Source organism: Seriola aureovittata, chromosome 17, assembly GCF_021018895.1.
Source record: "Seriola aureovittata isolate HTS-2021-v1 ecotype China chromosome 17, ASM2101889v1, whole genome shotgun sequence".
Taxonomy (NCBI): Eukaryota; Metazoa; Chordata; class Actinopteri; order Carangiformes; family Carangidae; genus Seriola; species Seriola aureovittata.
The window spans coordinates 3492215-3512785 of NC_079380.1; the positions used below are offsets into that span (position 1 = coordinate 3492215).

The 20571-nt window shown below is 40.3% G+C and overlaps 1 protein-coding gene across 1 annotated transcript in view; it reads left to right on the forward strand.

Moving 5' to 3' along the window:
- The window catches only part of LOC130185782 (carbonic anhydrase-related protein 10-like), a 107933-nt gene that overhangs the window by 64338 nt on the left and 23024 nt on the right, over positions 1 to 20571 (forward strand). The window contains exon 4 of the mRNA XM_056402430.1: positions 19589 to 19774. Within this exon, the coding sequence (XP_056258405.1) occupies positions 19589 to 19774 (186 nt within the window). The remainder of the gene's footprint in view (positions 1 to 19588; positions 19775 to 20571) is intronic.

Sequence of the window (20571 nt, forward strand, 5' to 3'; positions counted from 1 at the left end):
CTCGTTGTATTCTGTGTGATTATAAACTGAATAAACTGCCGACTGGCATAGGCTATGCAATGACATACCAATGCATACAAGTGTGGAGGCTTAAAGATACTCTGTAACTTAATTGTATTATCATATGTTATTGTTATCACCGTATTTTTTACCCCTTCCCTGTTATACAGTAACATTTTACTCAGAGTACATTTTAACTGACGTACTTTGTACTTGTATCTGAGTACATTTTTACACATAGGGAGAACTCTTCTTACTTTTGGAGCTTTCAACCACATCTCACTGCCTTCATTCAGCCCGTGGAGGTGGATCAGGTGTTGAAATAAATGTAAAGATATGAAATAAATGTTAAACTGTGGTGACATGTGAACAAGCGGTCGTATACGGGGGGAGATTGTAACTCCTGTCTTGGTTTGAGGATAAAGTTCATGCTCAAATCTTGATGACATCATCAGGGTTATCATAGCTTGGGCTTGGAGCCTACAAATGTTCAACAGAAAGCTTATGTAACTGGAGGTATGGAGTTTGAAAAACATAGTCAACTACCATGAAAGATGCTTTCAAATGACATCAAAGCAACTGGAGGATCCAGTGTTTTTGGAGCTGGACCCTCACCAGGAACCGAAGTGCATTTGATGTCTGTAACATAAAGAGAAGACCTCAGACAGCAACATTTCATGTTCAGCATTTCTTTTATGGGTCTAAAAATTGCTATCAGAAATTGAAACCCTCACAATATTAACAAAGTTACTTTGTGAGCACAGAAGAAAAACTACAGTTCCCATAAAAAAAAAAAAAAACTTCAAGCGTGGAAGTGTAGGTACTTGGTGTAGGGAGAAGTCCAAGACAGTTCAACAGAACCAGCACCAGCCTTTAAGATAAGGTTAGGTTCGTTGCATCTGTCCCTCCCTCATTCCTGTCATCACTCCACTCACTGTAACAAAGGTATAAAAAATGTTATGCCTCGGTGCCAGGGGTCCTCGCTCTGGCAACCAGCCAGTTGACATTGTTAACAGCTCTGCCACAGTGTGAAGCACATGAGGAGCGACGGTTTGTCACAGGTGGAAACACTCTGTCCTGATGCTTCTACTGTTTCATTTCCAGTCATTTCTGTGATGCTGGAAAGTACAAAGTACTTTCAACACGCTGTTAGTGTACTGTATCTTCATGACTCGAACAGTGTGTGTATTAGGTTGCCATAGCAATTGGGCCAATGTTGGATCAGATCTACTAGAGAAATAACAGCCAAATAAAGGAAATCAGACAGGATTTTTCTCTGTCACTGAACGCAATTTCTTGTCAGAAGCAGGTGGTCGTGACGGTCAATTGACAAGAGCCTCAGCTTTTGTTGCGTTTACAAGACAAGAGGTTATAATATCTCTTCTGAGCAACACTACGTCTTCAGGGCAGATTGGAGGCTACAATGGGAAAGTGACAAGACAAGACGGCTAGCTGGTTAGCATGCTAACTTCAGTAGAAGAAAAGACATGATAAAGAGTTAACATTGCTGGTGCTTTCCACCTCTAGAGACAGCCGAGTAAAAGAATTAAGCTTTATGCTGCACTCACAACATTTCTTCTAGATTGGAAAGTGAACCGCTGTTAATGCTAACGTTGGCTATGTAGCAATAACAAAACTTACAAATGGCTCATTCAAAAGTCCCATATTGTAGAAAGTGAGATGTCCATGTCTTTCTTTTTATCATAAAGCAGGTCTATGTTGTATTTTAATACTGTGAAAGTATAAAAGTGCGCAATGCATGGAAAAATTCACACAACCTGTAAAACTGAGCCTTACAACGAGCCATCAGGACTTCTGCAACTTTGTGATGTCACAACGAAACAGTCACCACCTTCATGTATGCCCCCATCATGACCCACCTGGACCTATCATCCAACCTTGCAGGATTTGGTTTCTCTGAATGTTTACCAGAAATCTGCTAGATTTTTATTGGATCACTCAGAAAACAGTGAGTCAATCAGAAGAGAGGCTCAGAGCCTCCTCCCTCCTGATTGGCTTACTGACCTGTTGTTACTAGAGCTCCAGAGAGAAGCCTGAGAGAGGAGATGTAAAACTAGACTGAGGTGGTTTTTGGTTCTTAAAACCACAAATATATCTTCTTATGCATAATAGAGCTTAAAATATAACACCATAAAGGTGTAAAATATGTGACCTTTAAATGTCTGTATATCTTGCGTTTCAGCAGTGTTGTTGCCAACCATTCTTTTTTTAAATTTTTGTCCTATGATTCCCTTAATTTATTGGAAGTGCAAATTCAATTGCTGTAGTTTACAACAACAAGGCCCAGGAGTGTTTGCCCAGGATTTCCTAAAATCTACTTGTGCAAACTGCTACTATAAACCTATGGACCACCCATGCATGCTAAATAATACACATACAGAACAGAAAACATACAGAAAACCTTCTGGATCTGCTTTTTTTTCCATACCTCTGCTCATTCCCCTCTCCTGCAGAGGATCTCTAAGCTGCAGTACTTCATCATACCCAACAACTATAATGATAAACTGACTGAGTGTAGGTGCCAACTGATCAGGCTACTGGCCAGAGTTAAAGTAATCACATGCCATTTCTATCCAAAGAGTCTTACATTACCATGTGTGCATAAATTTGACTGTGTCTGCACCTGGTGGGAGGAATACTGTTAATTCTGCCAGTGTTAGTCCCCCGAGCTACACAGGACCACAGAGTTTGTGAATGTGATTTGTCATTATTACTGCAATGTCTCACCCCAATGTAAGTACACTGGGAGAGTATTTGATAATAATATATTCAATAATCAGCCATTGGTAAGATTTTGGCCTTGTAATCTGCTTCTCTCCCACCAACTCTTGACATCTGAGGAAGTTGCAGTCTCATATATGAAATGAGTCTTCACATAACCAATTCTCTTTGGTGTGATGTGGCACATGTGCATCTGTGCTGTTACAGAAGACCTGACTTCCAATGATCTTCACGAGACAAATTAATCTGGTCTCTTTACAGGAAGCAGCACGACTGTAGTAAGAGTTAAATCCTCTGTTTGAGTCTTGTTTCATGATTAATGCTCTTGTGCATCTGCTGAGCAAGAGCACATAGCAAAGCCATCTGTCCTGGTGAGTGTGTGTGTGTGTGTGTGTGTGTGTGTGTTTGGGAGGATGCTGAGTAGAGAGAGAGAGTGAGAGAGAGAGAGAGATAGAGAGAGAGAGGGAGAGAGAGGTGGAAAGCATGTGCATGGTTAGATTGTGTATGTGTGTGTGATATTATGGCAAAAATTGGGGGCAAATGTGAGAACATGTGTTGCTCTGGGTTGCTTGTGGGTGTATGTGCAGGTTACAGTGAAAAACAAAATTGGACACATTTGACTTTGCGTGTGTGTGTGTGTGTGTGTGTGGTGTAGTGTGCACCTGTACTCTGTGTTACCCATACCCAGTAATCCAGGCCAGCCTCTCTCATGCTCGAGCTTCTTGTGAGTTTCCTCAGAAGCTGTTGCACAGCAGATTGGCTGTTTTGGCTCCTTCTGTCAGCAACAGATTTCTTTGTTGCTTGGAAGTTTACAGGCCACATTTACATACATTTTCACTGCACAAACTCTGCTGAAGAACTTGTACATTTGCTGTCTCGGTAAGTACAAATGTGTTACTTATACAAGGGCCTGGGCATCTGTCCACACACCTGTTGCTCTGAACAGGCACTGAATTAGTGATTTGCAGGCCTTGAGCAAAGTCAAGCACGGGGGACCCTGAATCCCAGCTTCACCCCTCCATAAACCTCATCTTCAAGTTTATTTTTTGTTGTTGTGTGCAATGGGACTTTGTGAGCACAGAAAAAGACTCTTAGCTAGGACATAAATTATACTGTATTTTGTAGAGAAATTATCTCTCAAGGAATAATTCACTTGAGGAAACAAAAATGTGTTTTGGCCTCAATATTTACCATTAATTAAATGTATTTACATTTTATTCAGGACTGCACGATTAATCTAAATATAATCAAAAACGCAATATAGCCAGTGCAATATTATAATAATATAATATATATATCACAGGAGGTCTCATTGTTTTGATAAAGGTAAAATGTGTCACCACATTGTTGTGCATTGTTGGCACTATAAGTGTTGTGATGCTACAGAGACGCCCCAGCCTACAAGTCATTCTCCAGATGTACCAAAACACACAAAACATGTTTGTTTGGTACAAGACCCAACAAAAAACACATTTTTTTCAGTGAAAGTGAAAATACAATAATTCTAACTGAAAATCTGCCAAAATAATCCCAATAGGACATTTTTTGCAGATGGTGTAGCCCTAATGTTATTATTACAGAGTGATGGCTTCTGTTACTCATTTTACACATTCATTTTTATTATTTGTGCTTGTGAATTTCTTTTCTCTGCATTGTGTTCTCTCAGACCCTTGAAAATTTAATAATATTTGTACTTGGACTTGGGCGATATCCAGAATTGAATATGTCAATATGTCAAATATCGTGATATATGATAATATCCAATATTATCGCAATATATATTTATAGATATTATTAAAAGTATGTGCACGTGGTGGGAAATAACATCATATTATCGAATGGCGGCCCAAGCCTATTTTACTACAGTACTAGGACTACCTCCATCCTGCGATGTATTTAAGACCTCTTTACAGAGTTCTCATTTTAAGATCAGTCAGCTTGAAACATTAAAAAGTCAGCCGGAGATGAAATTTTCAACATTAGCATTAACATTAGAATGATCTTACACTAGCGAGCTCCAGATTACATTTACATTTACTCATTTGGCAGATGCTTAAATACAAAGAAACCTACATGTGGGGGACATCACTAAATTCAGTGCAGTACTACATCTATTCAATAAGTACAAGAAGATCAGGTAAAGCAGTGCAGTCATCACATCATCTGACAATATCCAGGTTGTTGGCTCGAAATGAGAAGCATTGCTTTGTCTGTTTGTGTGTGAAATCAAGGAGCCATTGTTTCAGAAAAGTTACTGTGAATTTAGGGAGGTAAAGCTGCCATCTTAGAGGGCCAAAAACCCAACTGTAGTCCAAGGAATAACGTATGAAAGGTGCTCCTGATAATTTTGCTTTTAAACGTTCTTAAAATGTATTTGAAAATCATAAATACAAATTCTTTAAAAGTGTAAATGTAAAAAAAATCACATGCAGTTGAATTTGGTGAGGGGCTCATTATGACTAGACAAAGTCCAGCACCTGAATTTGGCTTTGGACCTGTTGGTCTTGACTTGGGACTATACTTGTGACTTACAAAACAACGACCCCTGAATCTGGATCCTGGTGTCAAGTGGTCTAACTCCATCAGTCAGCTGATCCATGCACAAGGTTTGACCTTTGGGGATGGAGGAAGCAACAGAAGCAGATGTAGTGTTTATCAAGTTAAAGTCAGCTGGGCAGCCCACAATATGAGACTGTCCTCCTGTCAAAAACCAGCCCACAGGTCGTTTGTGCAGCAGGTCGACTCATAGTTACGTTTTGTTGCTAGGTGACATCTAGTAGTCGTAGTAATTACAACAGGAGCAAAGAGGAAAGTGCAGTGATGTGGTAGAAAGAGAGACAGAAGTCCACGTCAGGACGCTGTAGTGGTGGATGGATGGGATGGATGAGCTATTTCAGGAGAAGGGTCGTATCAGAGGGTTGAAAAAAAACGACCTGTATGGTTGGAGGAGTTGTTGCACAATGTAAATGCTTACTGAGTCCACTTGAACAAACTAACCTGCCCGTCATTCTCTGTCACATTTACTCTGTTGGTAGACTATCAGTCATTCTGTACAAACAGGTTTCAGCCGTGGACGGTCATTCATAGCCGGTTACGTCACCCTGCAGTCTGTTATTTGTCAACTTGTGACCGTGCAACCCTGAAAAAGTCGTCAACTTCATTTACATGCGACAGAGCGACCGTCACATTCAGAGCAAAGAGATCCTATAGAAAGGTACGATAAGACAAACGGCTGTCTTCCCCAAGACTGTGATGCAGCACGCTGACATTTTACTAATGGGTCAGACAGTACGTGTGTGTGTGTGTGTGTGTGTTTGTGTGTGTGTGTGTGTGTGTGTGTGTGTCTGTGTGTGTGTGTGTGTGTGTGTATCTGCACGTGTGTGTGTTTGACAGTTCATTAGTCATATCCTATCTCATGAACTGCTCCAGTACACACACACACACACACACACACACACACACACACACACACACACACACACACACACACACACACACAGAGATACATGCAAACACTTACTCATGTCGCACAGCAACTGATCTGTGATGACAATCTCTCATTAACTTACCCAGACACAATTTGAATTTCTTTATTAAATTTCATTTAATTTTGATGTGGCATTAAATAGTAATATCCAGAGAGGTCTATTAAAGGAGAAGCTGAGTTTCCAGGCCAAAAGACAAATGACAGTTTTTCCTGTGCTTGTAATTAGTGACTGTGTTACATTTGCATCATCCATTTGATCTGATTTGACTTTGCTTTGAAGAGCTTGTGAATGTGCTCACGCTCCACTTTCCTGCATTAAAAAACAAGATTTTACTTCTACATGAAATGTAATAAAGTTACGTAAAACAAAACAATTTGGAATCTGCTCATCCAGCGCATATGCTTTATATATACATTTATTCACAAAGGTTTGAAGCAAGAGACACTGGACTTGGTTTAAGATACTTGAAGAAGTTGTGCAGTTGCCCTCGATTCAACCCTTCCTCTTAGATAACCGTGACTTGGACGACTGAGAATCTTCACAGTACGTTGTGTGACATATTACACCTGAATATCATGTCACGGTATGAAAAAAGCAGTTATCGTTCATAAATACCTAAGCTCACAAAGAAATGTAGAGACTGAAATTCAGAGAGAGGCTCTGTTCTTATCTGCTGGGTTGATCCTGGGTGTTGATTTTCTGATCTGACCTGGTGAGGAGACTGTTCCACAGTCTAGGAGCTTGTTATAACCAGGATTACCTGTTCTGATTACCTGAGAGGCCGCTCTCTCCCTCTCTCTCTCTCTACCTGTCTCTCCCGTCTTTCTCTCACTATGACTGAAAAAAAGGCTAAAGCCTGAAAAAAATTAAAAAAAAAAGAGAAAGAGAGTTTCTATCTTCTAACTTTGTCTCTGAGTGATCATTTTATAAGTAAATACAGCCAAAATCACTGTCCCACTGTCTTTGTCTTTAATTCATGTGCTTGGTGATTTTGTCAGACGAGGTCGCAGTTATAAAATCAGGATTTGACTATAGGCGGTCCAGACATACACTAGCTTTAGACCTACTCTTGTTTGTTTGTTTTCAAACCTGAAATATGTTGGACCTCATAATACGTAGGCCAAATAATACTTTCTCAGAGCACTTTTTGTTTTAGTGATAATGATCGAACATTCAGGATTGAACTGAAAGTAGAGGGACATTTAAAAAAATATTTTTATATTCATTCTTTTATAATGACATCTTTTCACCAAAATGAAACTGTTATGTCTCGGCCCACTTGCATTAAAACAAGTGAAAGGGTTTTGAATTCAGTGAATTCCTGAATTTGACAGGAAGCCAACACAGAGGCATTAAAGGCACATAATGCAGAGGAGTTGTGAACCAGCTGTAGATGCGCAGCAGCTTTTACAGCCAGTGTATCTAAGTGCTGCTGTATTATTCAAAGGTCTAGTTTGGGGCCAGGAACAGAATCTGTTTCGTAGTGATTTAACAGCAGAAATTTCAGAGATATCCAGGTTCTAATATCCTTAAAACAAAATAGACAGATTTAAAAGTTCAGGTTTACAGCTGAACATCATCATCATCATCATCATAGAAATTATGAGAGAACCAGCCAAAGTGATATATGAAGGGAGCAGCTATGGAGTTGACCTTTGTTGAACTCAGGTCAGAGAAAGCCATTCAAGTGCTCTACCTGAGTTCCAAAGATGACTTTTTTTAACGGTGATAAAATATGAAATTGTTGACTGGTATGTTGCTAATGTTGTTGTATCAACCTCCTTAAAGCGCTGAGGTTCTCCTGTTTCCCATGAATGTTTCGCAGCAGCCTGCTTACAACATAGGAAGCGTATAAATAATAATCGCCGGTGAAATATTCAGGAGAAATGAACAGGAGTTGTGTGTTTCTCCACTTCATTCTTCTAAAGTGCAGCAGATACGAGGGAGGAGGGAGAATAAGTGAGAATAGAGCAGGGAGCTAAAGATCCGTTTGACTTGAATGACAAGAATGAATGTCAGGAGACGACCAGGTGAATTAAAATGAGGAAAAGAAAGAAAAAGGAAACCAGCTGAAAGGAAGTAGTGATAAGAGAGAAGTAGAGTGAGGCGGAGAACAGGACGAGGGAGAACGAGTCACAAGGCTGGAGGAGACAAGAGTGAAGAGAAAAGAAAGGTAATAGAATAAGAGCAGATGGAAGCAGACAGAGACGAACATGGGGTCATTCAAACAGGGAATTAATCATTTTGACAGCCTATTTGCCTCCTCTCTGCACACACACACACACACACACACACACACACACACACACATGCACGCATGCATTACATGCTCTCCTTCAGCCACTTAAAAAGAGTCACAGCATATAGATATAAGTTAGACACAGATATTACAGTATGAGTGTGATGTTCACAGAGTTCACAACTGCTTCCTTCTGATTACAGACAATTTAATTTGGTTTTTACAGATTAAACCTAAAAGGGAAATTAGCTGTTTTAGGTTTCACACCTGTAGTTCGGTTTATTTGATCCAGACCAAGAGAAAAAACTGAGCCATTGTTGCCTTTTAGTTTCTGTCCGCTTCATGTTCACACTGGATTATTACAACGAAACCAAGACACAGTAATACAGGGATTTTCAGTGAAACATTAGAAAGTGAAAAGGAGTTCAGCTCCATATTTTCCTCCAAGTGTTGATCCATAAGAAGATATATTTTTGGTTTTAAGAACCAAAAACCATCTAAATGTAGTTTTACATCTCCGCTCTCTGGCTCTGAGCCTCTCTTCTGATTGGCTGACTGTTTCCTGAGTGATCCAATTAAAAAAAAAGCAGATTTCAGGTAAAACACTCAAATCCTGCAAGGTTGGATGGTGGATCCAGGTGGGCGGGGCTTGGGTCATGGCTGAGAGCGGTGACTGTTTTGTTGTGACATCACAAAGTTCCAGAAGTCCTGACGGCTGGTTTTAAGGCTCAGTTTCTGAATACAGGCTGTGTGCATTTCTCTGTGGACTGAGGCTTTGATACTTTCACAGTATTAATATAGAACGTCGACCTTTTGTGACTCTTTAAAAAGAACGAATACGCAGTAACTTTAAACACATATTACGTTATGATATATCTTTGAATGCATTTTTTTTTTCATCACCTTTATGACACACAGTTCGTTACTATTCAGGCTCATAATTTTTTTTTTTTCTGTGGTCTTTGTGAAACCAGAGAGTATAAATAAAGGGTAAAAGGACTTATATACAGCCTTTCTACCTTAACAGACTAAGTGCTTTAAATGATGGCAGCAGTGGCTCTGGCCTGAACACCAGGAGACTGTATCTTGCTCCCTGGACAGACCACTTTGACATATGGACAGGAAGGGCTGGGGATCAAACCAAGAACCCTGCGGTTAGTGGACGACCTCCTGAGCCATATACATCTTAAAATACCCACATCAGACTAAGTCAAGCGCAGCATGATCTGCTGTCAGTCTCTGAAAATTGATTTCCCCACATGGCTCCATCTTGCACTAATGATGCAGGATCATCCAACTAATGACCTCACCTGCCAGTTTCATAAGAGTTCATGTTTACACCTCTTGGTTAATTTGTAATGAGAAGAATGAAAGCTACCACCATGTATCTTTTTCTTTGGCCTGGACCAAATGAGCTGAACTCGACGTGTGAAAGAGACTTTAGCTTTCATCCATTTGAGCTCTTCAGCAAACCTGTGAGGTCAGCAGCAGCTCTTCCCCATTCACTGCATGGTGTGATGTGCCCTATATCCAGTCTCTTTGCACAAATGAAATTCTTGAATTACTGGCAGGAAATCAATTCTGCCCACAGGATGTACAGCTTTAAAGAAAATGATAAGCAGGAAGATCCAAGGTCTTCATGCTGCTACATAACTGTATGACTGTTTTCCACATTTTGACTTTGAAGAAAATGTAAGTTTACATGGAAACTTCAATAAATATAAAGCTAAATACTGTCAAATTAGCTAATGGATGCTTACGTGGTTGTGTCTAAAATGTCAATTAAATTAGACTCATTATTTATCAGTGCTGGTTTGGTTGCTGTCAACCAAATTTAATCTAATCTATGATCTCAAATATCATCTCAGAGTTAAATATCTGCTGAAGTTAAAAATAAATAGAGCAGTTTTTTGAAACATTGGCTGGAAAAAAGACTGAAAAGCCTGTGAGACTCTCTGACCCAAAGACCAAGAGACTCTGCTGACCTATAAACTTTCAACTGACGGCCCATGAGGCAGTTTCACATTGGAACAGTGTGGGAAACAGCTGTTTGAAGCCGTTTGGCCTTGAAACTTTTCAAGGCCATGAATACCCAGAATGCAGTGAATTCAGAGCACACAGATGTATTCATTGTATGAAAAGAGCAGATATAAAACTAAGGCCAGTATTTGATGTTAATTTGATAAAGAGCAGCTTGTTACTGTGGTACAGTCAACCAATAAATATAGAAACAAATAAATAAGCAGCAGTGAAATGTTAATGATGGTGAAGATTTTTGCTTTGGATATGAAAAACTACTGGAATAGTTTTAACCTTTAACGCTAATAAGCAGATATTAACCTGTGGACTCTGGCTGTAGGCTAAATGCGTGGAATCAGATTGATGATTTATTTTTGTGAGCACAACATTAAATCATTTTGAAATTTTCCTGGACTTCATAATTAGTAAAGAAACAGAGGGTTATGACGTGCAGTACATCCTCTCCACTGAGTGCTGCCCATGCCGGGAACTGTTTCTCTCTATAATATTGTAACACCTTGTCCTCACTCTGTGAAGTGCCTTGAATAATGCGTGTCATGATTTGGTGCTATAGAAATAATATTGACTTGAGTCTTGCAAAAAATATATCCCAGATTTCAGCGACACACCCTTGACATTTTGCTGTTTTGCTTGCTGTACATTGCACCTTGGCATATGACAAATAAAACGGCCGTTTAGTGGCAGCGTTGTTTATACCTGCAATATAAAATACAATCATATAAATATATATTATAAAAAAAACCACCAGGAACATAACATACAATCATATGATTATGTATTTAAACATTTTTCTTTTAAATTATACCCCAATCCAAACGTGATATTATAGTATATCACTTTATTTGGACTTCCTCTTTCACGCATGACGTGCTCGGGTCCCAGCAAGCACAGACAGAGAACAGACCTGTTGATAATACCAGCAACATCACGTAAAAACTGGCACCTTCCACTATAGTTTCAACGTCTAGGCTGAATCTGAATATGACACTGACAAGGAAACATATAAATAGTATGTTTGTTTTTTTTTTACCATTTTAGCAGCTGCATGTGGAGACAGTGACATTTTAGTGACATTTTTTGTCAATAACAAATCAGAAATGAATTTATAATGAAGAGAAATCCAACATTGGAGTAGCTGATGGCCATTATCCACGGCAAACTCTATATAGAGAGATAGGGCTGACAGCTCAGCGATGCAGAAATGTGTTCCCAGCGTAAAACACAAAAATATATAAATATGGGGAAACAATTTAAAACCAGTATATCCAGCATGTGACATGTGCTCCCTTCTAAATCCAGTGTACACACTGTGCGTCAAACACCTCAGTTAGGAAGTGAGGGACTTTTAAAAGCATTATGTGTGACTTCCACATACTCTTGTATACTCTACTCCAAAATATAAATGAGTCTCTGCAGAACGTCTCATTTGAACTTGTCCTCAGCTGGAATTAGGATATGTAAAATTTCGTTTTACAGGGCTTTTGGACTTTTGGCGCTTCACATCACAAATACAACAAATCACTGCGCTGAAAAAGAAGCAGTAAACATCTTTTTGAAGTGTGGATTAGCCTAGTAAGAGATGCTCAGCCCTGCAGCATTGTGTCTCTTCATCACGAGTGTGTAGCCGGGATTGGTTGGAAATTATCAACCTCCAGCAGCATAAAGCTGTAAAAGAGCAAGCAAAGCAGAGCTATCTGCTCACATTCCTCTGTTGGGATAATTAAACCCACAGAGGGATAGCCACAGAGCTTGTCTCTAATAGACACCGACAAAGCAGAGGACTTAAATTAAAACCTTGGCCCCCACGTGTGCTCATTGGGGTTGCATGCATTATGCAGCGGCCTATTACAGCCCTCGCCCAGGTGGGATTCATCACTTTTCCTCTTAAATATTAGCATTTCATTTTCCTTAGTGTTTCTCACAGGAGCTGAAGCTCTTCCGAACTCATTTCTCTCAACCCTCTCCCTCAAACTATTCTCTTCATATTTTTCTCTCTTTTCGTCATTATTATTCTGCTTTGCTGCTAATTCTGTTTTCCTACTGGTAATTGTTTGACTGACTGAAAACTGATTCTGTCTTTATCAGTATCTGTTTGTCTTTCTGTTCATTCCTAGTGTGAGATGTTATGGTGTTTTTTAGGACATTGTAATTAAAACAATAATCTATCACAGTCCTAAAAAGCAGTTCTACTCTCTTCCATCAGTTACCTGCACTCTAGTTTAGTAGAAGTAGATTCATGTAACTTTATTTGCATTATGATGACATCCTGTCCAGCTCATTTCTCACAGACTGCCCAAAAAACACATCTTCAGTGAGTGGAAATTCATCCCCTCAACAAATCAAAAATGTATAAACTGAGCAAATTGCGTTGTTCTTTTGAGTAACACCTTCGCTGAGAAACACAAGTCAGCCATGATTATCTCTCTCTCTGTATATTTTAATGTCAAATTCTGTGGTTTCTGTTTCTCATACACTTTTTCTCTCATGCTTTTTTACATTTCTTTTTGGCAGGTCACCTGCCATTTTCTTCTTCACATACAGTTATTTCCACTAATATAATTATGATGGAAAAATGAGCGCAGGCTATGTTGCGTATTGTATATGTATAACATTCGCCCAAAATGAGTATATAGTAGTGGTATAACACAAAGCTGTATCTATACGTCACAAAAACTACTTGACGCTTGAAATAAAAAACACAAAAAAGAAAGTTTAAATTGAGTCTGCCGGTTGGGTGACGGTCCAGGTGGAAATGAATAGTGGAAATACAAGAGATTTAACAGTGGGAAAATACCATAGACTGTAAATTAAGATGGATGTAGTGTCCGTGATGTCACCCACAGGTTTCTGAGGAGCGGTGAGCTGCCCCACCAACGCCATCTTGGCAGTGTCTGACTCCGCCCCTAACTCCCAGATAATCCAGAAAGAAGCGTACGCTCACCCCACCTGTCACTCAAAGTCTTTACTTGCAGTTACTCATCATGCAACAGTTGTATCTTCTGTGGCTTTCTTAATTCTGAGAATAAAACCCTAATGATGACATCAGGGTTATCTAAGCTTAGGCTTGAGCTAGAACTCTTTAAAGGAACGCCTGCGTTACAAACTGGGGGTGTGGAGTGTGAAAGATGTCGGTCAAAGAGGGTCTGATGAGAAGAGCTGCATTATGGAAAATGCAGGAACTGGTGTTTTCAATTTCTTGACCCAAACTAGGGACTAGACGTCACGATCTCTGCCCCAGCTGTTTTGATTTTGACATGTTTTTTTCTTTCTCTTGCAAGTTCCCCAAATCTATGGAAGTACAATCCTAAGAGAACCTCTTTAATACATCCATGGGTCTGATGGTGCAGCACACAAACAAATTCAGGTCATAATTTCATCCAATGTCAGCAACAGTGCATCTGGGTTTTATTCAGTATTTTTTCATAATTCTCTCCTTCTTTCCTTTTTTCTCTCTCTCTCTCTACTGACCCTCTAGTCTTCTCTCTCTCTCTCTCTACTGACCCTCTAGTCTTCTCTCTCTCTCTCTCTCTACTGACCCTCCTGTCTTCTCTCTTTCTCTCTCTCTCCCTCTCTACTGACCCTCCTGTCTTCTCTCTCTCTCTCTCTCTCTACTGACCCTCCTGTCTTCTCTCTCTCTCTCTACTGACCCTCCAGTCTTCTCTCTCTTTCTCTCTCTCTCTCTCTCTACTGACCCTCCTGTCTTCTCTCTCTCCATACATGTGATTCCATTATATGTTTGACAGAAAACAGATAAAGTCTTTGAAGATTTGCCTCTCTCTGGTTCGTTTCTTCTAAGATCACACATCAAACAGCTTTAACCTGTTTGTTCTTACTTACTTGGAGTGTGTTGGATTTGTTTTTGTCAATCCAGTGCAGGGAGCTCCCACACACTATTGCAAATCCCACCTGCTGTGCTACAACCCCGTCATCCAACGCAGTTTTGTTAAAAGATGTGAAAATCACTTGTGAAGTTGTCTCCCGCTTATTTGTGGGCACAGCCGTTCCTCCACTGCAACTCACATTTAGTAGTCTCACGATAGATAGATAGATAGATAGATAGATAGATAGATAGATAGATAGATAGATAGATTGAGTGTTGTTATGGTCAGGACTGTTGCTGAAGCAATTTAGATCTTGAGGAGTCTATTTACTGACAAACAGCACATACTTTTCTGTACTCCGCTCCAGTCGCTAGCCTTGCCTCTCACCCTCTCTGAACACAACCTACATACTGAGCTATTCTCCGGAAGGAGCTGCTCTACTCCTGTAACAATATCCTGCCTCAAATTTACTGCAGATCTCACACGGAGATAAATTAGTGTAATTACCTCATTTACTTGCTACTGCTGCCTCTTCACGCTTGATGCGCACGTTTAGTTTCCACACACGTCTGCGCATGCGTATTGTTGCAATACCATAACTGACCTCAGAACAGTAGAAGCTGAGTCAAGGACAACTTGACAGGCGGACCTTGGCTCTCGCTAGTCACCTGTCCCAGGATTATCCTCATTGTGCAAATAAAGAAAAAATGCTGTTGTCCTCTCTACGCTTGACAAGCTCCAGCCTTCGTCAGCGGGACACGGTCACACCCACGAAAATGAAAGAAACTATAAACCGTAGCTAGAAGCCAAGCTAGCTTCCAGAGACAATACCCTGCTGCCACCATAGGTGGGCGGTAAGTGACACGATGAATGCAAACAGGCACAAGGTCCTTTATGGGACAGATCACTGACTTCCACTTCAGTATTGTTGTAATTGATGTCTAGTTTTAAGTTCAGTTGGTTAAGCACTGCTGGCTTTGCTTGCTTGTGATTGTTGGCACACCACTGATAATAGAACCAAACACCACAGGAATGTGGTGGACATGTATGGCAGCAGCCATCGTGTTCCAAGTGAAAGCTACCCATAATCCAAAGCAGTAAAGGTCTGAGAGCTCCAGAGGAACTACAGTTCGGTTTGTTTAAAAAGGACAATATGTGACGTAACCTTTTTTTTTTAAAAAAGCCCCTTGTGACAAATCTAGCGACTTTTTGGACAAACCAGCTTCTTTGCATAGTAGAGAGCCCCCCCCCCCCAGCCAGAGGTCCACTTCTCTCTGTATCTACGCTGTTCACTGCGTGGCAGAGAGGTGGAGCAGCTGTGTAAGAGAAAAATTAAGAAAGATATTACATATTACAATACATGCAGTCAAAATCACAGCACAGTGTTGGTCTTTAACTTGTGTGTTTGGTGATTTGTCAGACTGCGTTGTAGTTATGGAATCAGGATTTTAGCGGCAGCAGAGCAGCATATACCCTTTTCTTTTTAACATTGGTGGGTATAAGCAGGTTTTTTGAACAAAGGCAATTGACTCCTTTTACACTGCCAGCCGAGTTTGCCTGAGAGGTCACACACAATTTCAGGGACAAATGTTATCACATCCACGCAGTGGAGAATGAGCTGTTAGCCGCCGTGCAGACTGGTAAAATGGATTTTTAGCGTCTCACCCTGGGGTCGCTGCTCCTGTCAGAGTGTGAGCCTCCATCTGAGGCACTTCGATCGGTGATTATGTGTTGTTGAACCTTATCTCAGGGCTGCGGCTCACTCTTTCATCCCTGAGCGCGGCGTAGCCGTGGTGTTTCTGTTTAAACAGCGCTGTGCTTGACAGGTGACAGCTGTTCAACGATGTTACAGCTCAGAAAAGGGGTGAAAATTAGCGTGTTCACCCGGGTGTTGTGTTTCCATCAAATCCAATCAGAGCCTGTGTTTTCTACAGAGTCTTTGTTCCCTTTTCCACTACCAACAAAAGCCTGATGTTAGCAGGTCTTAGCGGGGTTTTTTCACCCCCCCTAAGTTCCCACTTTGTTTCTGTAACAGTACACAGTGCACAAAGCATTCAAAGCTGCAGAAATATTTTCTCCCCAAATCACTCTCTTTATACTCTTGGGTGACATTATTATGTGTGAAACTTGTCCACAAATGAATCAGAACAGCTAACATTATGAAGCTAATCTCAAAAATGCATAATTACTTATAAACAGATGGCGTTCATCAGGTTGAAACAAACAGTTTACAACACTGTTTGTGCAGTCAAGAGAGTTTCAAAATAAGAGGTTTAGGATGAGAATATGAAAATGTTCTTGAACGAGGCCAATTCTTTTAAAATATCTCTTTATATCATACAGTATAAAAGAGGAAAGTGCTTACCCTCGATGCTGTGTTCTAACTCAACCTGTTTCTGAGTGACGTAGACGAGTGAAATCATTTAGTCATTTTTAGATTTTAAATCCTTCGCCTTTTTAAAATAATGTTGTGCTTTTCTTTAAGGATTATCCTGTGAATAGATTCCAGGCTGGTGAGTAATGGTTTAATTTCATACTACCCCAGCACTGGCATGCCACAATTAAACTGAGGCCGGGTGCTTTCTCCTCATTTATTATACAAACAGCAGTAATGAATACGTGAACACAGCCAATGTCATACAAAATGCATGATGAATACGGTTGGCATGCAGGTAACGAGCATTAATAGTTTATGTGTTGCCAGGGGCGTTGTGAGGAACTTGACAAGATATGACTCTGGAGCCACATGAGCAACAGGAAAAGCTGTTTTAATCCATACAAACAGAATCACTTTATTTGTCCTGCACGGTAAATGTGGAAGAATTTGTTCTGCGTTACAGGGCAGAGCACGGCGCAGGGACAAGGACGCGGCGTCGAATGTAGCGCAAAGGCCAGTTGAAGCAGACGCATCAGACGAGACAGAAACCTACAGACACACTCAACCTTGTAGAGAAAATTAAGGTTTTGCAGCTGCTGTGCCAGACACTGAAAGAGTGTTTTGAGGCCTGGATGGGTTTTTACAGCTGAAGTGATTTGGATGAATGATCTGGGTTTGGTGAGCACGATAGAGTAATTTGGTTTTTTTAGTTTTCTGCTCTAGTTTTATTCACAAAGTCTAATGTTGGATTAACCAAACTTCATGTATTTTGTCTGTGATCAGTTCAGCTGGGTTTCAATGAAGGAAGAAAAGCTACTAAAATAAATTGTTTGGTGCTCTATTTATTACTTGTCCTGCATTTTCCCTATACACTTGGAATGCAGCCTGAAGTCTATTTTCCTCAGTTTTATGTGCGTTACTATGGTGATTGTGCAAACTGATCTGCAATATATGCATGCCGGGGTAGCTAGCTTGCATGTGCTTCACAAATTTCATATAGCATTGAAATTGTGGACGGGGTTGTCCTGCTGGAGGGAATGTGGTGGAATTAGCGGCAATGTAGCAACAATGGTCTAAGAAACCCTGTGTTTTAATATCAATATAACATTTACATCCCTCTATCTCAGACGTATTGTTGATGGACTAAACAAAGATGATTCCTATCTCCTAAAGATTACGCTGGCAGCAAGTAAAAAAGCCATTACAAAATACTGGCTTCGGAAAAACTGTCCTTCTGCTGGAGTCTTTATCAATATTGTTAAACATCTGCATCTTCTAGAACAGGTGACTGACTCCATATGACTGGGAGGAAAACGATGGGAGAAAGGATGTGACCCTCTGTAAATATAGTATGTAACATGATATTTCTTTTAAATTTGACTTATTGATCATCCCATGACCTCATATCCGTTTCTTCCCCTTTTTTCCTGCGTCCTGCCTGTTGTTTCCATAACATGAAAAATGTTCAGAAATAAAAAGTAAAAAAAAAAAAAAAAAAAAAGTCATGGGGCAATGTGGGTGAGGTTGTGTATCCAGGTGAGTTTTGGTGGGAAATACCATGGGCAGATTTTTATTCCCACTCTGCCCCCTTTTCAGTACTGCAATGTTATGTATGGTCTATTATGTGTCATGGCCAAAGTAACAACAGTAAGTAAAACAGTATTGAACAATGTGTCTTTACTGCTGTCTGACACCTTTTTTTCCCACCTTGAACAACACCAAACGGATTGAGGACAAAAGGGACTTATTACATGTGCCAGGGTGAAGTTCAAGGGTAACGTTAGCATGGCGGCAGGAGGTAGTGACTGTTGTACTGGCGGTTTATGCTGCACCTGCTTTGGTGCTAACTGTTTCCGCTGAGAGAACAGAAACGGTGCAAAAGGCAGAACGACTAAAACAGCAAAAAAAAAAAGAAAGAAAGAATTGAAACAACACTTAAATAGAAAGCAAATTCTATTACTTGCACCAAGAAAAGCAAATAATACTATTTGATATTTATAGCCTGGTATTATTTAGCACATATTTGAAATGGGTTGAAGCAATAACTCATGTGTGTGTAAATAATTCAGTGGCTGGTTTTGTGGTTCTCTTGGCTGGTTCTGAGATCCTCAGTCTCGCTCTGTTCTCGAGGTGAATGTGGTTGCATGCTGCTGATATCCGTCTCTGTTTAAAGATGTCTGGACATTTCGCAGATGGGTTCACGGTTCAACAATCAGCATTAATGTTAACGATGGTTCACAGAGATCTGTCAGGCCTGTAGAGGAGTGATCTTTGCCTCGGGACACTCCTGATGCAGTGGTGCTATTGTTATTCATTGTTAAGGGCAGAGCTGATGTTGTTAGGGGTCTGGTTGGGCAGGGAAGGAGCACTGTCAATTAACATGCGAGTGTATTCTTATTACTACTGCTAGTTATAATAACAACAACAATAATAATAATAATAATATTTTATTATTGTTATTATTAGTATGTTTAAACAGCAAACACTGCCACATGCTTAGTTTGATTTTATATATCTGTTATGCCTCAAAATAACATCTGTAACATCTGTAAAATGTTATTCTGAGGCTACAAAGACAATCCTGTGTCGTTCCTGGAGAGGAACTGACTCGGACTCCTCTGATGTAAGATTTGACATATGTGAGATGTGACTGGACTTTAGACTTGAAAGAGAAACCACAATGAATTTTGACTCAGTAAATTCCTGCAACAATGGAAAATAAATAGACTTAGTTTTGCACATGTCATGTTTAACTTAAATACTGTTGATAAAGGAGCTTCTTAATAACAAAAAGCAATCTTACCATATAACTTACAGTATATATTATGTAACGTGATATTGAAAAACTATTATTAATCCCTCTCTGTCTGTTTCTCTGTAGATGGGAGGCACCATGTACAACACAGGGAAGCATGTGTCCCTGCGGCCGGACAAAGCCCACCTGGTGAACATCTCGGGGGGTCCGCTGGGATACAGCTACCGGCTGGAGGAGGTCCGCCTCCACTTCGGGAGCGAGGACTCCCAGGGATCAGAGCACCTCCTCAATGGACAGGGCTTTCCTGGAGAGGTGAGGCGACAACACGGAGACACACTCGATAAGACGATGGTTAGACGATCGTGTTATCTCAGATGAACACACACCTGCATGTACGAACACAGGGAGATACACACACACACACAGCTCTTATAGTAAGAGTAAGTTATTCTGAAACAGTCAGCTCTCATTAAGAAACTTTTCATGTGAACAATCTGGTTGTCAGAGCTCATCTTGTTATCCATCATGAAAGCAATTCAAACCTGTTTGTCAAATTTGGAAAAGCAAAGTTTTCTCTCGTCTCTGTGGAGTCTGAGGCTGTGTCGAGATTCCCTCGGATTTTGCAGGGATCACAACTCTGCGTTTGTTTTACAAATCCAACGTCTCCAGAGAGGCACACTGAGATGTTAAAAAATAGCTTTTAAACTTTTCAGATGCTTCATGCTCTTCTTATGCAGATTGGGTTTGTGGCTCTACATCTGTCAGAGATGTTCAGAAGAAAAAAAAATCTCATTGGTTGAGTCAAAATTCAATGGACAGAGCAAGAGAACTACAACTTTGTAAAGTTTGTGAAGCCTGCAAACAAAGAAGATCTAAAAACTCTGGGTTTATTTTGGAATCTCCCAATGAGTCCTGAGGCCAGTGGAGTGGTCTTCACAACCCGAGCACAGTCATGTTGTCTCAATCAGTGGTTCTCAACCTGGGGTTGGGACCAACGGGGGGGGTCTCAAGATTTTTTGGGGGTGTCACAACTTGGTTTTCAAAAATAAATAAATAGAAATTCATATTTTTTGAGAATGAGTTGTCTCCTCCAGCTGGATTGGCACAGT